Raw genomic sequence first — 12,480 nt, 5'->3', positions numbered from 1 at the left:
CAGGTTGAATAGATGCTTGGGACTGCGGCTGATTGGTTCTGGGCACAAAAGAGGGGGGATATCATTGACATTTCTAGTGGCAGCACAGAGATAAGGTTACCCTAAGTGCATTAGCACTGAGAAATTGACAATCAGCTTGACGATTTGCAAAATGTTCTTTACATGCATAATGTCTGCAGCTGCAGTCACAGCCACTTCTTCGCCACCACAGGGAGATGAGGAGCAAAAGTCTGAGAAATGAGATGTTGGAGTAGAAGGGGGGAATTAGAATGACTGAGAACTGGGGAGAGTGACAGAAAGGGCGAGAGATGAAAGGGGACAAAGTACTGGACGGAGGAGGGACAAATTGTGTGCTCAACATTTAAAATTGCTGAATTTACACAAATGAATCTCCTCAGCGCTAGTGCGGTTTCATAATATGTCCACTCTAACTGTGAGTCTGTTGCTTCAGTGAAAGATTGAGAATTTACAATGGCTTTTCAACACTTGACAAGCAAAAGCATGAATGAGTTTTGAAGGTTTTTGAAAAAGATGTAAGTGTGGCAGAGTGATTCGTTCTTATAGGAAGGCAGGGTGTTTGTGGAGCAAGGTTTGCAGCATTTGTATGCAGTATTTCAGTTGGTTTCTTGATCTGACTGTTTCAAGTTGAGGATTTTTTGCTGCATTGCATTGCTGAAGTATTTCACAGATTACTTGAAACTAGATTGGCCGATTTTTTGTTGTTTTGTTTAGTTGATATATTTTCCAGTTTTCCCTTCCTCTTTTTTTACCTTTTGCTCTCACGGGTATGTTATTTTAAATCTCCCTTTGCAAACATTTTTCTACTTTAACTTCTATATGCTAAGCTGGCTTAAACAGATTTTAATAAATTTAGATGCAAAGTGGTTTTATTGATAATAAATGAATTGGGAATTCAATTAGTTTCTTACTTTTCTCCCTTGTTTTGTTTTCATGCTACCAATGCTGATGAAATTAAATGGAATTAATGTTTTATTTTTATTTTTGAAACAATAAATGAATAATCACACTACAACAAAATAAAAATGTATACATTCAAAATATTTTATTATTCTATTTATATTTATCATTAGTAGTGCTAGTATTTATTCCAATATATTAAATATTTATATATTATATTTATTTCCCGCCTGATAAATATTAAGGTTGAATATTTGGCATTTTTCACTTTTCCACTGGATGTCTTGAGGTAAACACATTATAAAGACATGTAGCCTACATGTGGTACACCCGAAGTTTAGTCCATCATCAATTATTTATTGCATATCTTGGTCTCTGAGGCTATGTTTATATTTAACCGTTTTTATTGAATTTCTATTAAACCATGCAGCATTTTCTACTACAGCACATGTTGGGCCAAATCTATACAAACATATTATGGCTGTGTTATACAGATGTTCATCAATATGAAAGATACACCCCCACCCCAACCCCAACCCACCAACCCACCCAACCATCCCAATTCGTTCCTTTGAATCCAGATCTTCACAAGAATGATTGTCCATTAAAGTGCTTGTCCAACCATGAGATGCAAAAGGAGCATATACAATATAGCATAATGTTACAAAATAAGTGATTACAACAGGAAAGAAATGAGTAGAAGACATAAAATAATAATAATAATCTAAATAAACTAAATAAGTAAAGTCCAGACAAATATGTAAAAATAAATAAAAAAAATAAAAATAAAAAAAGGGGAGGGGCTGCCGCTTCACTCTGATGATAACACCTTAGTCATCCTTATTTAATGGTATTTGCAAGCTCTCATAGTACTCTAAAAAGGGGGCTCAGACCTTCCTGAATGTTTGCAAGGAGCCTTTAAGGGTATATCTGATCTTCTCAAGCTTCAGGAAATTCATTACATCCCTAATCCACCTTGTGAAGCTGCTTGTTCTTTCCAGGAGAGCAGGATGAGACGCCTGGCAATCAAGGAAGTGAATGCTATAAGGGGGAGATTTTGGGGGAGATTATCAGGGGTGAATCCAAATAGGGCACTGACAGGATTGGGAGTAATGTTTTTTTGAAGCATCTTAGTGTAGGCACCAAAGATGTTGGCCCAGAACATATTGAGTTTAGGGCAGGACCAGAACATATGTATATAATCCGCTGGCTGACCTTTGCAACGAGGGCACGCAGGGTCCACATTAGGGAAGATTTTCACCAGCCTTGTCTTGGTCAAGTGTGCTCTTAGAACTATTTTAAGTTGTATCACGCTGTGTCTGGCACAAGGAGAAGATGTATGAATTGAATCAAGCACAGCCTTCCAATGAACATCTGTAAATTCCTCCCTGAGATCGTTCTCCCAAAGTCTCCTGACATCCTGCAAAGAGTGCGGGGAGACATTGCATATACTGTTAGAGAGTCGAGATTAGACCTTTATGTGAAGGGGATAATGCAAGGATATGCATTTATCCCAATGTTTCGACTGTGTTGCTCACTGGGAAATCTGGAAAGGAGGTTATACTTTTCTGGACAAAGTGTTTAATTTGGAGAAATCTAAAGAAGTGGGACGTAGGTAAATCGAATAATTGTGAGAGTTGAGCAAATGATCCGAACTTGCCATCTACGTAAAGACTGGAAATAGACTTAATGCCCTTCGAGGACCAGGTTCCGAAGGTAGAGTCTGAGAGAGAAGCTGGGAAATTATAATTATTCTTTACGGGAGAATGTACCGACGTTGTCTGCAACTTAAAATGTCTTCTAAATTGAGACCAAATTCTAAGAGAGTGATAGACCACTGGGTTAGCACAAAATTGGCTTCGAGGGGGAGGAGATGGGGCACAAAGTATGGAGCCTAGATCAAATGAGCTAGAGGCAAACTCCATTTGCGTCCAGGCCTCGTGCCCATTGGGACCCTCTCTTCCCATCCAGTGTAGCATTGTCTTTATATTACATGCCCAATAATGGTAAATAAAATTAGGTAAAGCTAGGCCAGCCATCTTTTTAGGTCTTTGGAGGGAACTTCTTTTGATTCTGGGCGGTTTACCGTTCCAGATAAAAGAGGATATACTACTCTCCAATGAGACAAAGAATGATTTTTTAATCAGGATGGGGATATTTTGAAAGAGGTAAATAAATTTTGGTAACGTGACCATTTTGATAAGATTAATTCGTCCTGCTAGGGAAAGCGGGAGATTCATCCATCTAGACATGTCTTTTTTTACATTTTTCAAATAAGATGTTAAAATTCTTAGTGAAGAGGGACAAAAAACAGGAGTATTCTCTACCTCAAAATATTTAAAGCCCTTGTTGACAATTCTAAATGGGAAATGTGATGCAGAAATTGAAGTGGCTGCCTGATTGAGAGGAAACATCTCGCTTTTATCAAAATGTATTTTATAGCCGGAGAGGTTTCCGAATTGAGTCCGAATATTTGAGGCTATGTTTCACATCATAGATCTTACTGGACTGTTTTGAATATTTGCTGAGAGATGTAATCTTTTTTTTATTTGACTGTTCACATTTGTGTTTATACTGTAAATTACACATGCATCATTGTGAACAGACAGCTGACCTTAACGTACCTGTGAGTGAGCAGAAACAATAACATCACATGCTTTACCAGCATACAGTGTGCACATGACAACAACAAAACCATTACATCTCCTAGTGTCTTCAAGCAACTGCAAATTGAACGGCTAATTTGCTAACATGGAATGACTGTGATACATTCCCTTGAGTTTTGCTTGAACTAATGAATCTCACCAAATATTAATTCAATCTGCTATCTCAGCATCTTTCCAGTATTTCTGCTTGCTCCTCCCTCAGTTTTTAAGATTTTAGCAAGGCTCTTGCTGGCACTGAATGATAACAACATGATAAAACGATGTGATGATATGCATACAGTATGTTAACAGAATGTGCGATTTTAGATCTGACTGCATCAGGTAATTTTAAGGGTTTCACATCTAGATTACTACAATGTCAGCAAAAGTTCACAAGATCAAACCTATTTACAAACAAACATGTCGGACATCTAGAGGCATGTCACATGAAGGGAAAAATCCAATTTGGGTCTCTTCCAGCATGTTGCCTGAACATCGAGTGTTTAATTCAGGCATTTCAAGGTCAAAGTGGTCTGGTTTTTCTTTTCTGTTAGCTCTTTCTCCCCCACCGCCTCAATCTGACCTCTGACTCTGGCTAATTAACTGATACAGCTTGACTTATCGGTTAGTGTGACTTGAATACTAAAAGTAAACACTGAGATTTTCTTGAAAACGTTGCATCTATCTGCCCTCTCCTTATCTTATCCATTTCCTTTCCTCCTTTTTGCATTACTGACCAACCTTTTGCTCTCTGGGGTATTTTATTTTAAATCTCCCTTTCGCAAAAAAAATTCTACTCTAATAAGCTAAGCCTAAACACATTGATTTTAAATTTACAGCCAAAGCTTTTTTATTAAAAATAATTGATTGGGAATTAGATTTGTTTTTTTAAACTCTCTCTCTCTCTCTCTCTCTCTCTCTCTCTCTCTCTCTCTCTCTCTCTCTCTCTCTCTCCCTCTCTCTCTCTCTCTCTCTCTCTCTCTCTCTCTCTCTCTCTCTCTCTCTTTCTCTCTCTCTCTCTCTCTCTCTCTCTCTCTCTCTCTCTCTCTCTCTCTCTCTCTCTCTCTCTCTCTCTCTCTCTCTCTCTCTCTCTCTCTCTCTCTCTCTCTCTCTCTCTCTCTCTCTCTCTCTGCAGGGTGTGTGCTCCCAGAAATGCCAGCACATGTTCATCATAGAGACGGTGTGTGTGGGCTGGTTCTCCATGGAGTTTCTGCTACGGTTTGTCCAGGCGGACAGCAAGCTGGAGTTCCTCCGTGGACCTTTGAACATCATCGATGTTATGGCCATCCTGCCCTACTACGTGTCTCTTGTCGTGGGAGAAACCCCCACTGACGAAAATGAGGGACCCTCTGGAGGTAAGGGCTACTTGGACAAGCTTGGGTTGGTACTGCGGGTCCTACGTGCCCTTCGGATCCTGTACGTAATGCGGCTGGCACGCCACTCTCTGGGCTTGCAGACGCTGGGGCTGACGGTGCGGCGGAGCATGCGTGAGTTTGGCCTGCTGCTGCTCTTTCTCTGTGTAGCGGTGACACTCTTTTCACCACTGGTGCACCTGGCGGAGAGCGAGCTTACCGGAGTACATGATTTCAGCAGCATTCCCGCCTCTTACTGGTGGGCAATAATCTCTATGACTACAGTGGGTTATGGGGATATGGTGCCCAGGAGCATCCCCGGTCAGGTGGTGGCGCTCAGTAGCATTCTGAGTGGGATCCTAATCATGGCCTTCCCAGCCACTTCCATATTCCACATGTTTTCCCGCTCCTACCAGGAGCTGAAACAGGAGCACGACAGGCTCTTTAAGGAGGAGTGCGCGGCAGCCGCAGCTGCTACCGCAGGAGTCGAGGACGAGCAGGATGGAGGATGGGTGGACTTTCCTCCTCCTAGACTAGTTGTTACCCCAGACACGGAGACGCCAGGCTCTGTTGAAGACCTTTCTCTACTCGGGAATGGAGGAGAGACTTCCGGGAATAACAAGCACCCGTTACCAGCTGGAGCCTTTTAAATGATGCACAACCATTGTACTGTTCACTAGATCAAAACTGTTCTTCCATGCCCTCATACTGAACCCTTTTGCAGTGGACAGGGTGAATTTTCATCGACGGCTCTGACTAAAGAGTCAAAGGGCCTTGAAGCTATAGTATTTTGTCTTCCATCAGCCACAAGCTGACTTCATCTCATTTAAGTACTATTTCCTTCATATTTACACTGTGGACTTATGCCAGATTTAGCACTCCATGGAAATCCATGCAATAGAAATAAAACATTAAGCTACATAGTTTAACTTTGGAGCCTTTTTCCACGCCGTTAGACAGCTGAGAAATTCACGTTCCTCAAATTAATTATCAGTAATTTTTTAACAGATCCAAAGATGTGCTTTTTTTGTTGACTGTTTTAAATGCAAGAATTGCTCTTCCAGAAAATGTGCATAATGCATATCATTTTCTTAATATAATAAAACATGCAATGGCTCTTGAACAGCTCCAAATAAAACAGCAGTAATCTCAGAGTCTTGTCCTGTGTTTTAGGGTTCATAGAAGGATTTTCTAATCCTCTTATTTGAAACGCTCAATCATTAGACACAGTCACCCTGTTCTCTTCTCTTCGTTTTACGAAGCAGCACATATGTGCCCCTGCCATCTGCCAGCTCTGACATGCAGCAGTTACGGAGTAATACATCTATGATTGTTTTAGTGTTTATTGCTAGAGTTGAGATTCAGACATGTCGTGACCTCAGTGAGGTTAACTCAGTTTTCGTCGTCTTCACCTCTTCTTACCGATTTCTTCCTAAGAAAGTCTGATGCCTCCAGGTGAAAAGGTTCTCTGTAAGGTCACAAAATTGTCCCACTGCCCAGTGCTCCCAGGACTGATGGGGGATCTTGATGAGGCTGGGGATTAAACATGCAATAAATACTCAGAGATAAAAAAGTCATTCTGGAGTCAGACTCTGTGACGGACTTTGCTTTGTCAACAAATCACAAATTTGTTCCATAAATGGTGTTGCTACTGTGCCGAAAGCCCCAGATGGCCTTTCAGATAGTCATGAATCGAAAAAGGTACAGAGGAAACAAATTTGATGGACCAATCAAATTACATATGTAGCTTTTCTCAGGATTTACCAGCTGGTTGAATCATTAAATGGACATCAGCTTGTTCTTAATGTGAAGGTTAAACCTGTTTATCACTTTCTTCTTTCATGATAAACACAAGCAGAGCCAGGATCGGGCCTTAGTCCACTCTCAAGTTACGTAGTAAGTACATTAACCAGATAGTCAACAATTTCTGTTAAAATCACTATACTATACCAGAAATCTCATCATTCTATCTCTCAAGTCATCAGAAAAGGAAGATAAGAATATATTTCATAATGGTACGGTACTTGTAAAGAGCTTCAATGAAGACAAACAAAGCCAACAAATGATACCATGGCACTCTCCACAGCGATGTTGTTGATAAATGCAAGCTACATTTTAATGAACGACTGAAATTGTGTTGTAGGTCACTGAGTCATCAGCATCCCAATGTTTAGTGCTTAAGTTTGTGTTCACGTTATACTGATCTTAACAACCTGTAAGAGAAAACCATATTCTTAACTATTTTGATGGAATGTATTCTATTGCAATAACAATTCATATGAACTTAATAACATCTGCACCATTTAACAGCATTAGATGGGGGGAAGCATCGTGAGATATGCCATCAGCTCAGCTATAAAAGTGCTTTTAGCCGCAGTGCTTATTGAGAAATCTTGTTGAAGGATGGCTTGAATGATGTATCATATGCCATTATTTGTCAAGGAAGGCCAGATCTAGATGCCAAGTGTCTTCTACTGGCACCAGTGATTGATGTAGAAAGCATCAAGAAGGGTTTAAGAGGCCATCCATCAGATATACTTGATGGTAAGATTGATTCCTATTCAATAAATAAGTTGCTTTTTAGATTCCAAATTGTGGTAGATTTAAGATTTAGCTCTCTCATCAAATAAACCCATTTACAGTTCAATTTTAGCCATAGGTTAATGATGCATGTGTATGTGTTTTGACACTTCAGAGCATTTCAGCAGTCAGTAACAGCACTTTTCTGTGCTTATGCACAGCAAATCTTTTTAATAACAGCCACTTGGAATCCACACTGAAATATGACACATAAACTGTTGAAGGTCAGACTAAAATGATCAATTAACTCAGATTCAGTTACTTGTTTTTAATGTCATAATATGCAAAGTGAAAGCCCGAAACAGCCCAAAATACACATATCATTAGTTGTGTTTGGAACGGTGTCTTTTATTTTTTTACTTCCCCCTCATTACTTTATCAAATATGTCGGTGGTTGTATGTTAATAAATGTGGGTTTATTAGACATTTTAAGTTTTTGGAACAAGAAGGTTTTTTTTTGCATGGCCTTTTGAACTGTTTTCAGTTCTTGAAGTTCCAATATGGTTACATGCTATTTTCAAAGGATCAAGAAAAGTATTGTTTCTCATTACATCCTTTTTAACTATTCATGAGTGGCACGAGTTCTGCAGTGCTGTCTGGATGCTTCTAGCATATCTGTGATGTTGTCATCGTACTATATTTCAGGCTTAAATGTGACTTTTTATCACTTTATCACATTTAGCTTTATCACTGCACTTAGCTGCCTGTTGGCAGAGATGCTAGAAGTGAACAGATGTTCGAGTTCTCACTATTCACTTATTTTTGTGTCGAGTGAGTTTATAATTGGGCATTGGCTTGTCTGTCAGTCTGTCCGACATGTTTGTTTGTAAATAGGTTTGATCTTGTGAACTTTGGCTGACATTGTAATCTAGATATACAGCAGCTACTGAATTACCCAGATGGCACTGTCTAATCTCATTTTAAGCAGTACACCGGTTTTAGCATAAACACTGCTTTTTCAAATACACAGTCGATATAGTATAGATTAAAGAAAGGGTCGATGGTTATGTAACTAAACTTAGCCTTATTTACCTCAAATAGCTCTTTTTGCTTTCACTGTAGACAGACGTATTGCATTGCTCCTGGCTACGATGCGGTGTAATTTTTTCCCCCTCTGTCTGTCATGATGGTAAGAGCCTCAATGGGGCAGTGAGCTTCCCATTAATCTTAGCTGACAACTTGACCATAGATGTAGTGCAGTGTGGCGATGAAATTCTGGAAAGGGTCTCGCTTGGAAAGTTAAAGCATTCCTCTTTTCTGTATCACAAGCGTCATCATTGCAGTAGTTGCAGTCTATGTGGAGGTTTCACTGAACATCAGAGACCGTAGTGTCTTTGACAGACAGCTGTGATTGATTCCTAGTGTTTCTATAAAGGCAAAGTTTTAAAAATGAATCAAAGACTCTAGGAGGAGGCATTTTCAGCATTTTTTCCTAGGCTTACTTCACAGTGAGTATCCATGTATTATTTATATACCACACAAACCTGAGTGAAAGAGCAGGAAGGGCAGTTCGAGCATTGATCATTCATATGCTATGAGCATTCATATGCACAATAAGTCAAGTTAATTTAAAGAGTGCTATGATGTGCTATCGGTTAATAAACTCGGTGGATTGAATTATGTGATGTCATTATCGCACAGCTCTATTTATAAAGATGAATGAAGGCTACCGGTATATTATACAGTATGCAACTTTATCCACGGACATACAGTATATTCACGCAAAGCAATATATTCTGTAGCAAATCTTAACTGAAAAAATGTATCTATATTATCACCTAGCACTTTATATAAAGTTGGATACGTATAAGTGTGTCCAACTTTATCCGAATACATGCAGTACACTCATGTAGGGCGATATAATATTTAGCATGCTTGATTGCTTGTATCCTTGCAAAATGTGAATATATATATCGCCCAGCTCTAATCTGCTAATTGCAACTATAAGGCATGAAGATATTATAAACATTAACATCGTGATTTGCTTTGAAACAATGTGTATTGTGAAAAGCGCTATACAAATAAATTTGACTTTACTTGACATGTACATAAACCTGGTAACTTTCGCACTGTACACAAATAAAGGGACTATCTGCAAAGTACTGTTTATATATATTTACTATTTATATAGAGGCTGATGATGCTTTGTGCATTTTCTTTCTTATTAAGGTTTCTTATTCTATTAAGCAGGTGTTTGAGCATAGTGGCTGTGTCTTAATCCTGCCATCAAATTATCCACTTGTGTGGCGGGCGTTCTGCTTGATGTTCTGCTCCAGTACAAAGTGTATTTTTGTGTCCATCAGATATCAACAACAAACTGTTGGATTTCAAACTGTAACAAGCTTTCCATCTTACAGACAAACTAACATACTCGACTTTTTTTGTAATTTGTGGTGAAAAATGTGTGGTTTTGTCTCTTGTACTGTAATATACTGAACTGCTTTTAGGTGATGCAAACCAAAATCTGTTGTTCTACATTACTCTTTAAGAAAAAAGTATTTTGACATTTGAGACAGAAATAGGTTGAAGAGAGTCAATGAATAATGCTAGTAAATACTAATATGATAAAGTCAATGAAATGAACAGAATAGAATAGAGACTTTATAATTACTGCAAAGTCACAATTTCACTGCATTGCACCATTGATAGCAAGCTTTGAATCTCAACTCTGGTGCTTGAAATAGCTAAACTGGGTGATTTATGATATTGAATTTCAGTATATTATCCCATAAACAGATTGAATGTCAAAGGCTATGTTCAGATTGAAATAAAATCGTACTGCATACTGCACAGAAGCCTATATACTGAAAACACTACATAATATGTGAAACATTATGCATTATAAAATGATTATTTTAAACAATAATATACATTGTTGTCACATGACCTCACCAAGTTGCATGTCTAATTCGGGTAGTGGACTTCTCATAAATAAATTGTCAGGGTCCTGTCACCTTAATTGGTCTTGTACTTAGTTTGGTGACCGAATCCTGACACTCATGTGTTTGTGTGAGCGTTCTCTAGGCCGTGCGCTCTTATGTCTGTGTCTTGCATGTTCGGGGCGTGGTGTCTCCTGCCACTTCGGTCTAGTCTTGGTTCGGTTTCGGTGTCGGGGTCCTGACATCCATGCTCCGTGCACTCCTGTCTGTCTTGTGTCTTGTTTTCCGTTTGGGCACATTGAGGACGAGTGTGTTTATCTGCCATGTTCTCTTCTGTCCTGTGGGTTTGTGCGAGCACACTTTGCTTCTGTCATGTTTGTTTTGCGGTCAAATGATCCAAACGATTTTTGTTTGTTTCTCTGTGCCATGTGCTCTTTTGTCAGTCTCTAGTCTTGGCCCTGCCCTCTTGTTACCTGCTTATTGGTTCATTTAACACCTGCTCTCTCTTGTTACCCTTCTGATTTTCTTCTCTTTTTATTCTCCTGTTGTTCGCTGTCCTGTGCCAGGTCGTCATCTATGTTCCTCATGTGGAAGCCTTGTCTGTTTGCCGTGCCTTGCACCAGTCCTGCTGCCTGCTGCCCTGGACTGTTTTCCCCCATTGGGGAGGTTTAAGTTGTGTTTTGTTTATTTTTTTATTAAATAAAGCCCTTCAAAGCCACCTCAGAGTCCTCACAATTCTTGACTGTTGACATAAATATGGATGTTTTGCTATTTTAATACAAATGTAAGTAAAAAAAAAAAATTACTTGACATCCAATCAATTTTTAAAGAGATGTTAAAATTATCTCTATATAAGATATTACTTATAGGTCATTCATCATCCTGGAAATGGAAGGTTAGGTTGAGTGCATTACATTGAATCCCATACATATATTCCATATTCCCTCTGTTGTAAACTGCACATTTAAGCTAAAGTAGTACAGGTGTATACTTCATAAATGAGCTTTTCTGGTGTATGTGGAAGTAATTGCTATAACAAACTTGTTCTGATGTTCTACAGAGGCCGACGATGAACAAGATCAGAGAGACAGGTGGAGGTTAGAGATGAAGAAGATATCTAGAGATTGTAAGAAGACACAGGACACTGATGATTATTGCCTTTAAGGGCAGATTAGAGGACCACGTTAATCATCTCATCACCATGGGTAATTAGTCCCAACTTCTAACATCCTAGAACCAATAGATCAAAGCCCACTCTAAATAGCCCACAGACAGGGATGAGCTATTCTAGTGGTCACGGTGACGAGAATGATGTGATGTCAGGGAATGTAGAAATGTCCCCGAATCAGTTATGAGACTGTAATGCATTAATGAGCTTCATGAGACCTCATGAAGGATGGTGGTGAATCCATAAAATGTCCAGAGAAAAATGGACTGATGATTTCATTCATGATTTATAATCACCTTGCCTAAGGGTTTGTACACTCTACACTAGTTCCCTACCTTTTATTTTTAAGCAGGTGCATTGGAACTGGAGAAAAGTCAATCATACATAGAAAAGAGAATGGGAGAAACTGCAATGTGCAAAATGGCTGCAATAAGGAGACATTTTGGTTTAAAAAGATATGGTTAGGCAAACTAGAAAATATTTTATTACTGTTTTTTTTTTTTGTAGTAAAAAAACATTATTTCTTTCTTTATCATGATTTAAAATATTAGAATTATTTTTAACAATAATATTATTTTGAACTGTTTAACAACAATATTATTATTATGTCAGACATGCTTAAATGGAGTTATATCATCATAACGTCTGGGAACTGTTTGTACAATACTTTAACAAACTATAATACATCATGCTATCTTGTCATTCCGTTCAATTTTAGTCACTAGTCTGATATCATACTTGCAGAACTGGCTTTCATTTCCTTTCTCTTATCTCTCATGTGCAGCTCCAGCAGAGATATCATCACTATCATCAGTCTCACTCTGGGTCACTGCCAGATGTTAGCTTGCCTAAAATCAAGAAATCGAACGCCACATTCAAGAAACGCAAACAAAAAACAAGAAAACTTGTCCACAGGGATCTCCATGTGCCACAGAATC

The 12,480-nt window shown here is 38.8% G+C and overlaps 1 protein-coding gene across 1 annotated transcript in view; it reads left to right on the top strand.

Moving 5' to 3' along the window:
- The window catches only part of kcng4a (potassium voltage-gated channel, subfamily G, member 4a), a 36,144-nt gene extending 30,077 nt beyond the window's left edge, over nt 1-6,067 (top strand). The window contains exon 3 of the mRNA XM_056261279.1: nt 4,699-6,067. Coding sequence (XP_056117254.1) covers nt 4,699-5,565 — 867 coding nt within the window. The 3' untranslated portion in view covers nt 5,566-6,067. The remainder of the gene's footprint in view (nt 1-4,698) is intronic.
- The last annotated feature ends 6,413 nt before the right edge of the window (nt 6,068-12,480 follow it).

This window comes from Rhinichthys klamathensis, unplaced genomic scaffold (genome assembly GCF_029890125.1).
Source record: "Rhinichthys klamathensis goyatoka isolate OS25496 unplaced genomic scaffold, OSU_Roscu_1.1 h1tg000181l_1, whole genome shotgun sequence".
NCBI classification, from domain to species: Eukaryota; Metazoa; Chordata; class Actinopteri; order Cypriniformes; family Leuciscidae; genus Rhinichthys; species Rhinichthys klamathensis.
Note: the sequence above shows the minus strand (reverse complement) of the source record. Positions and strands in the feature narration are given on the sequence as shown.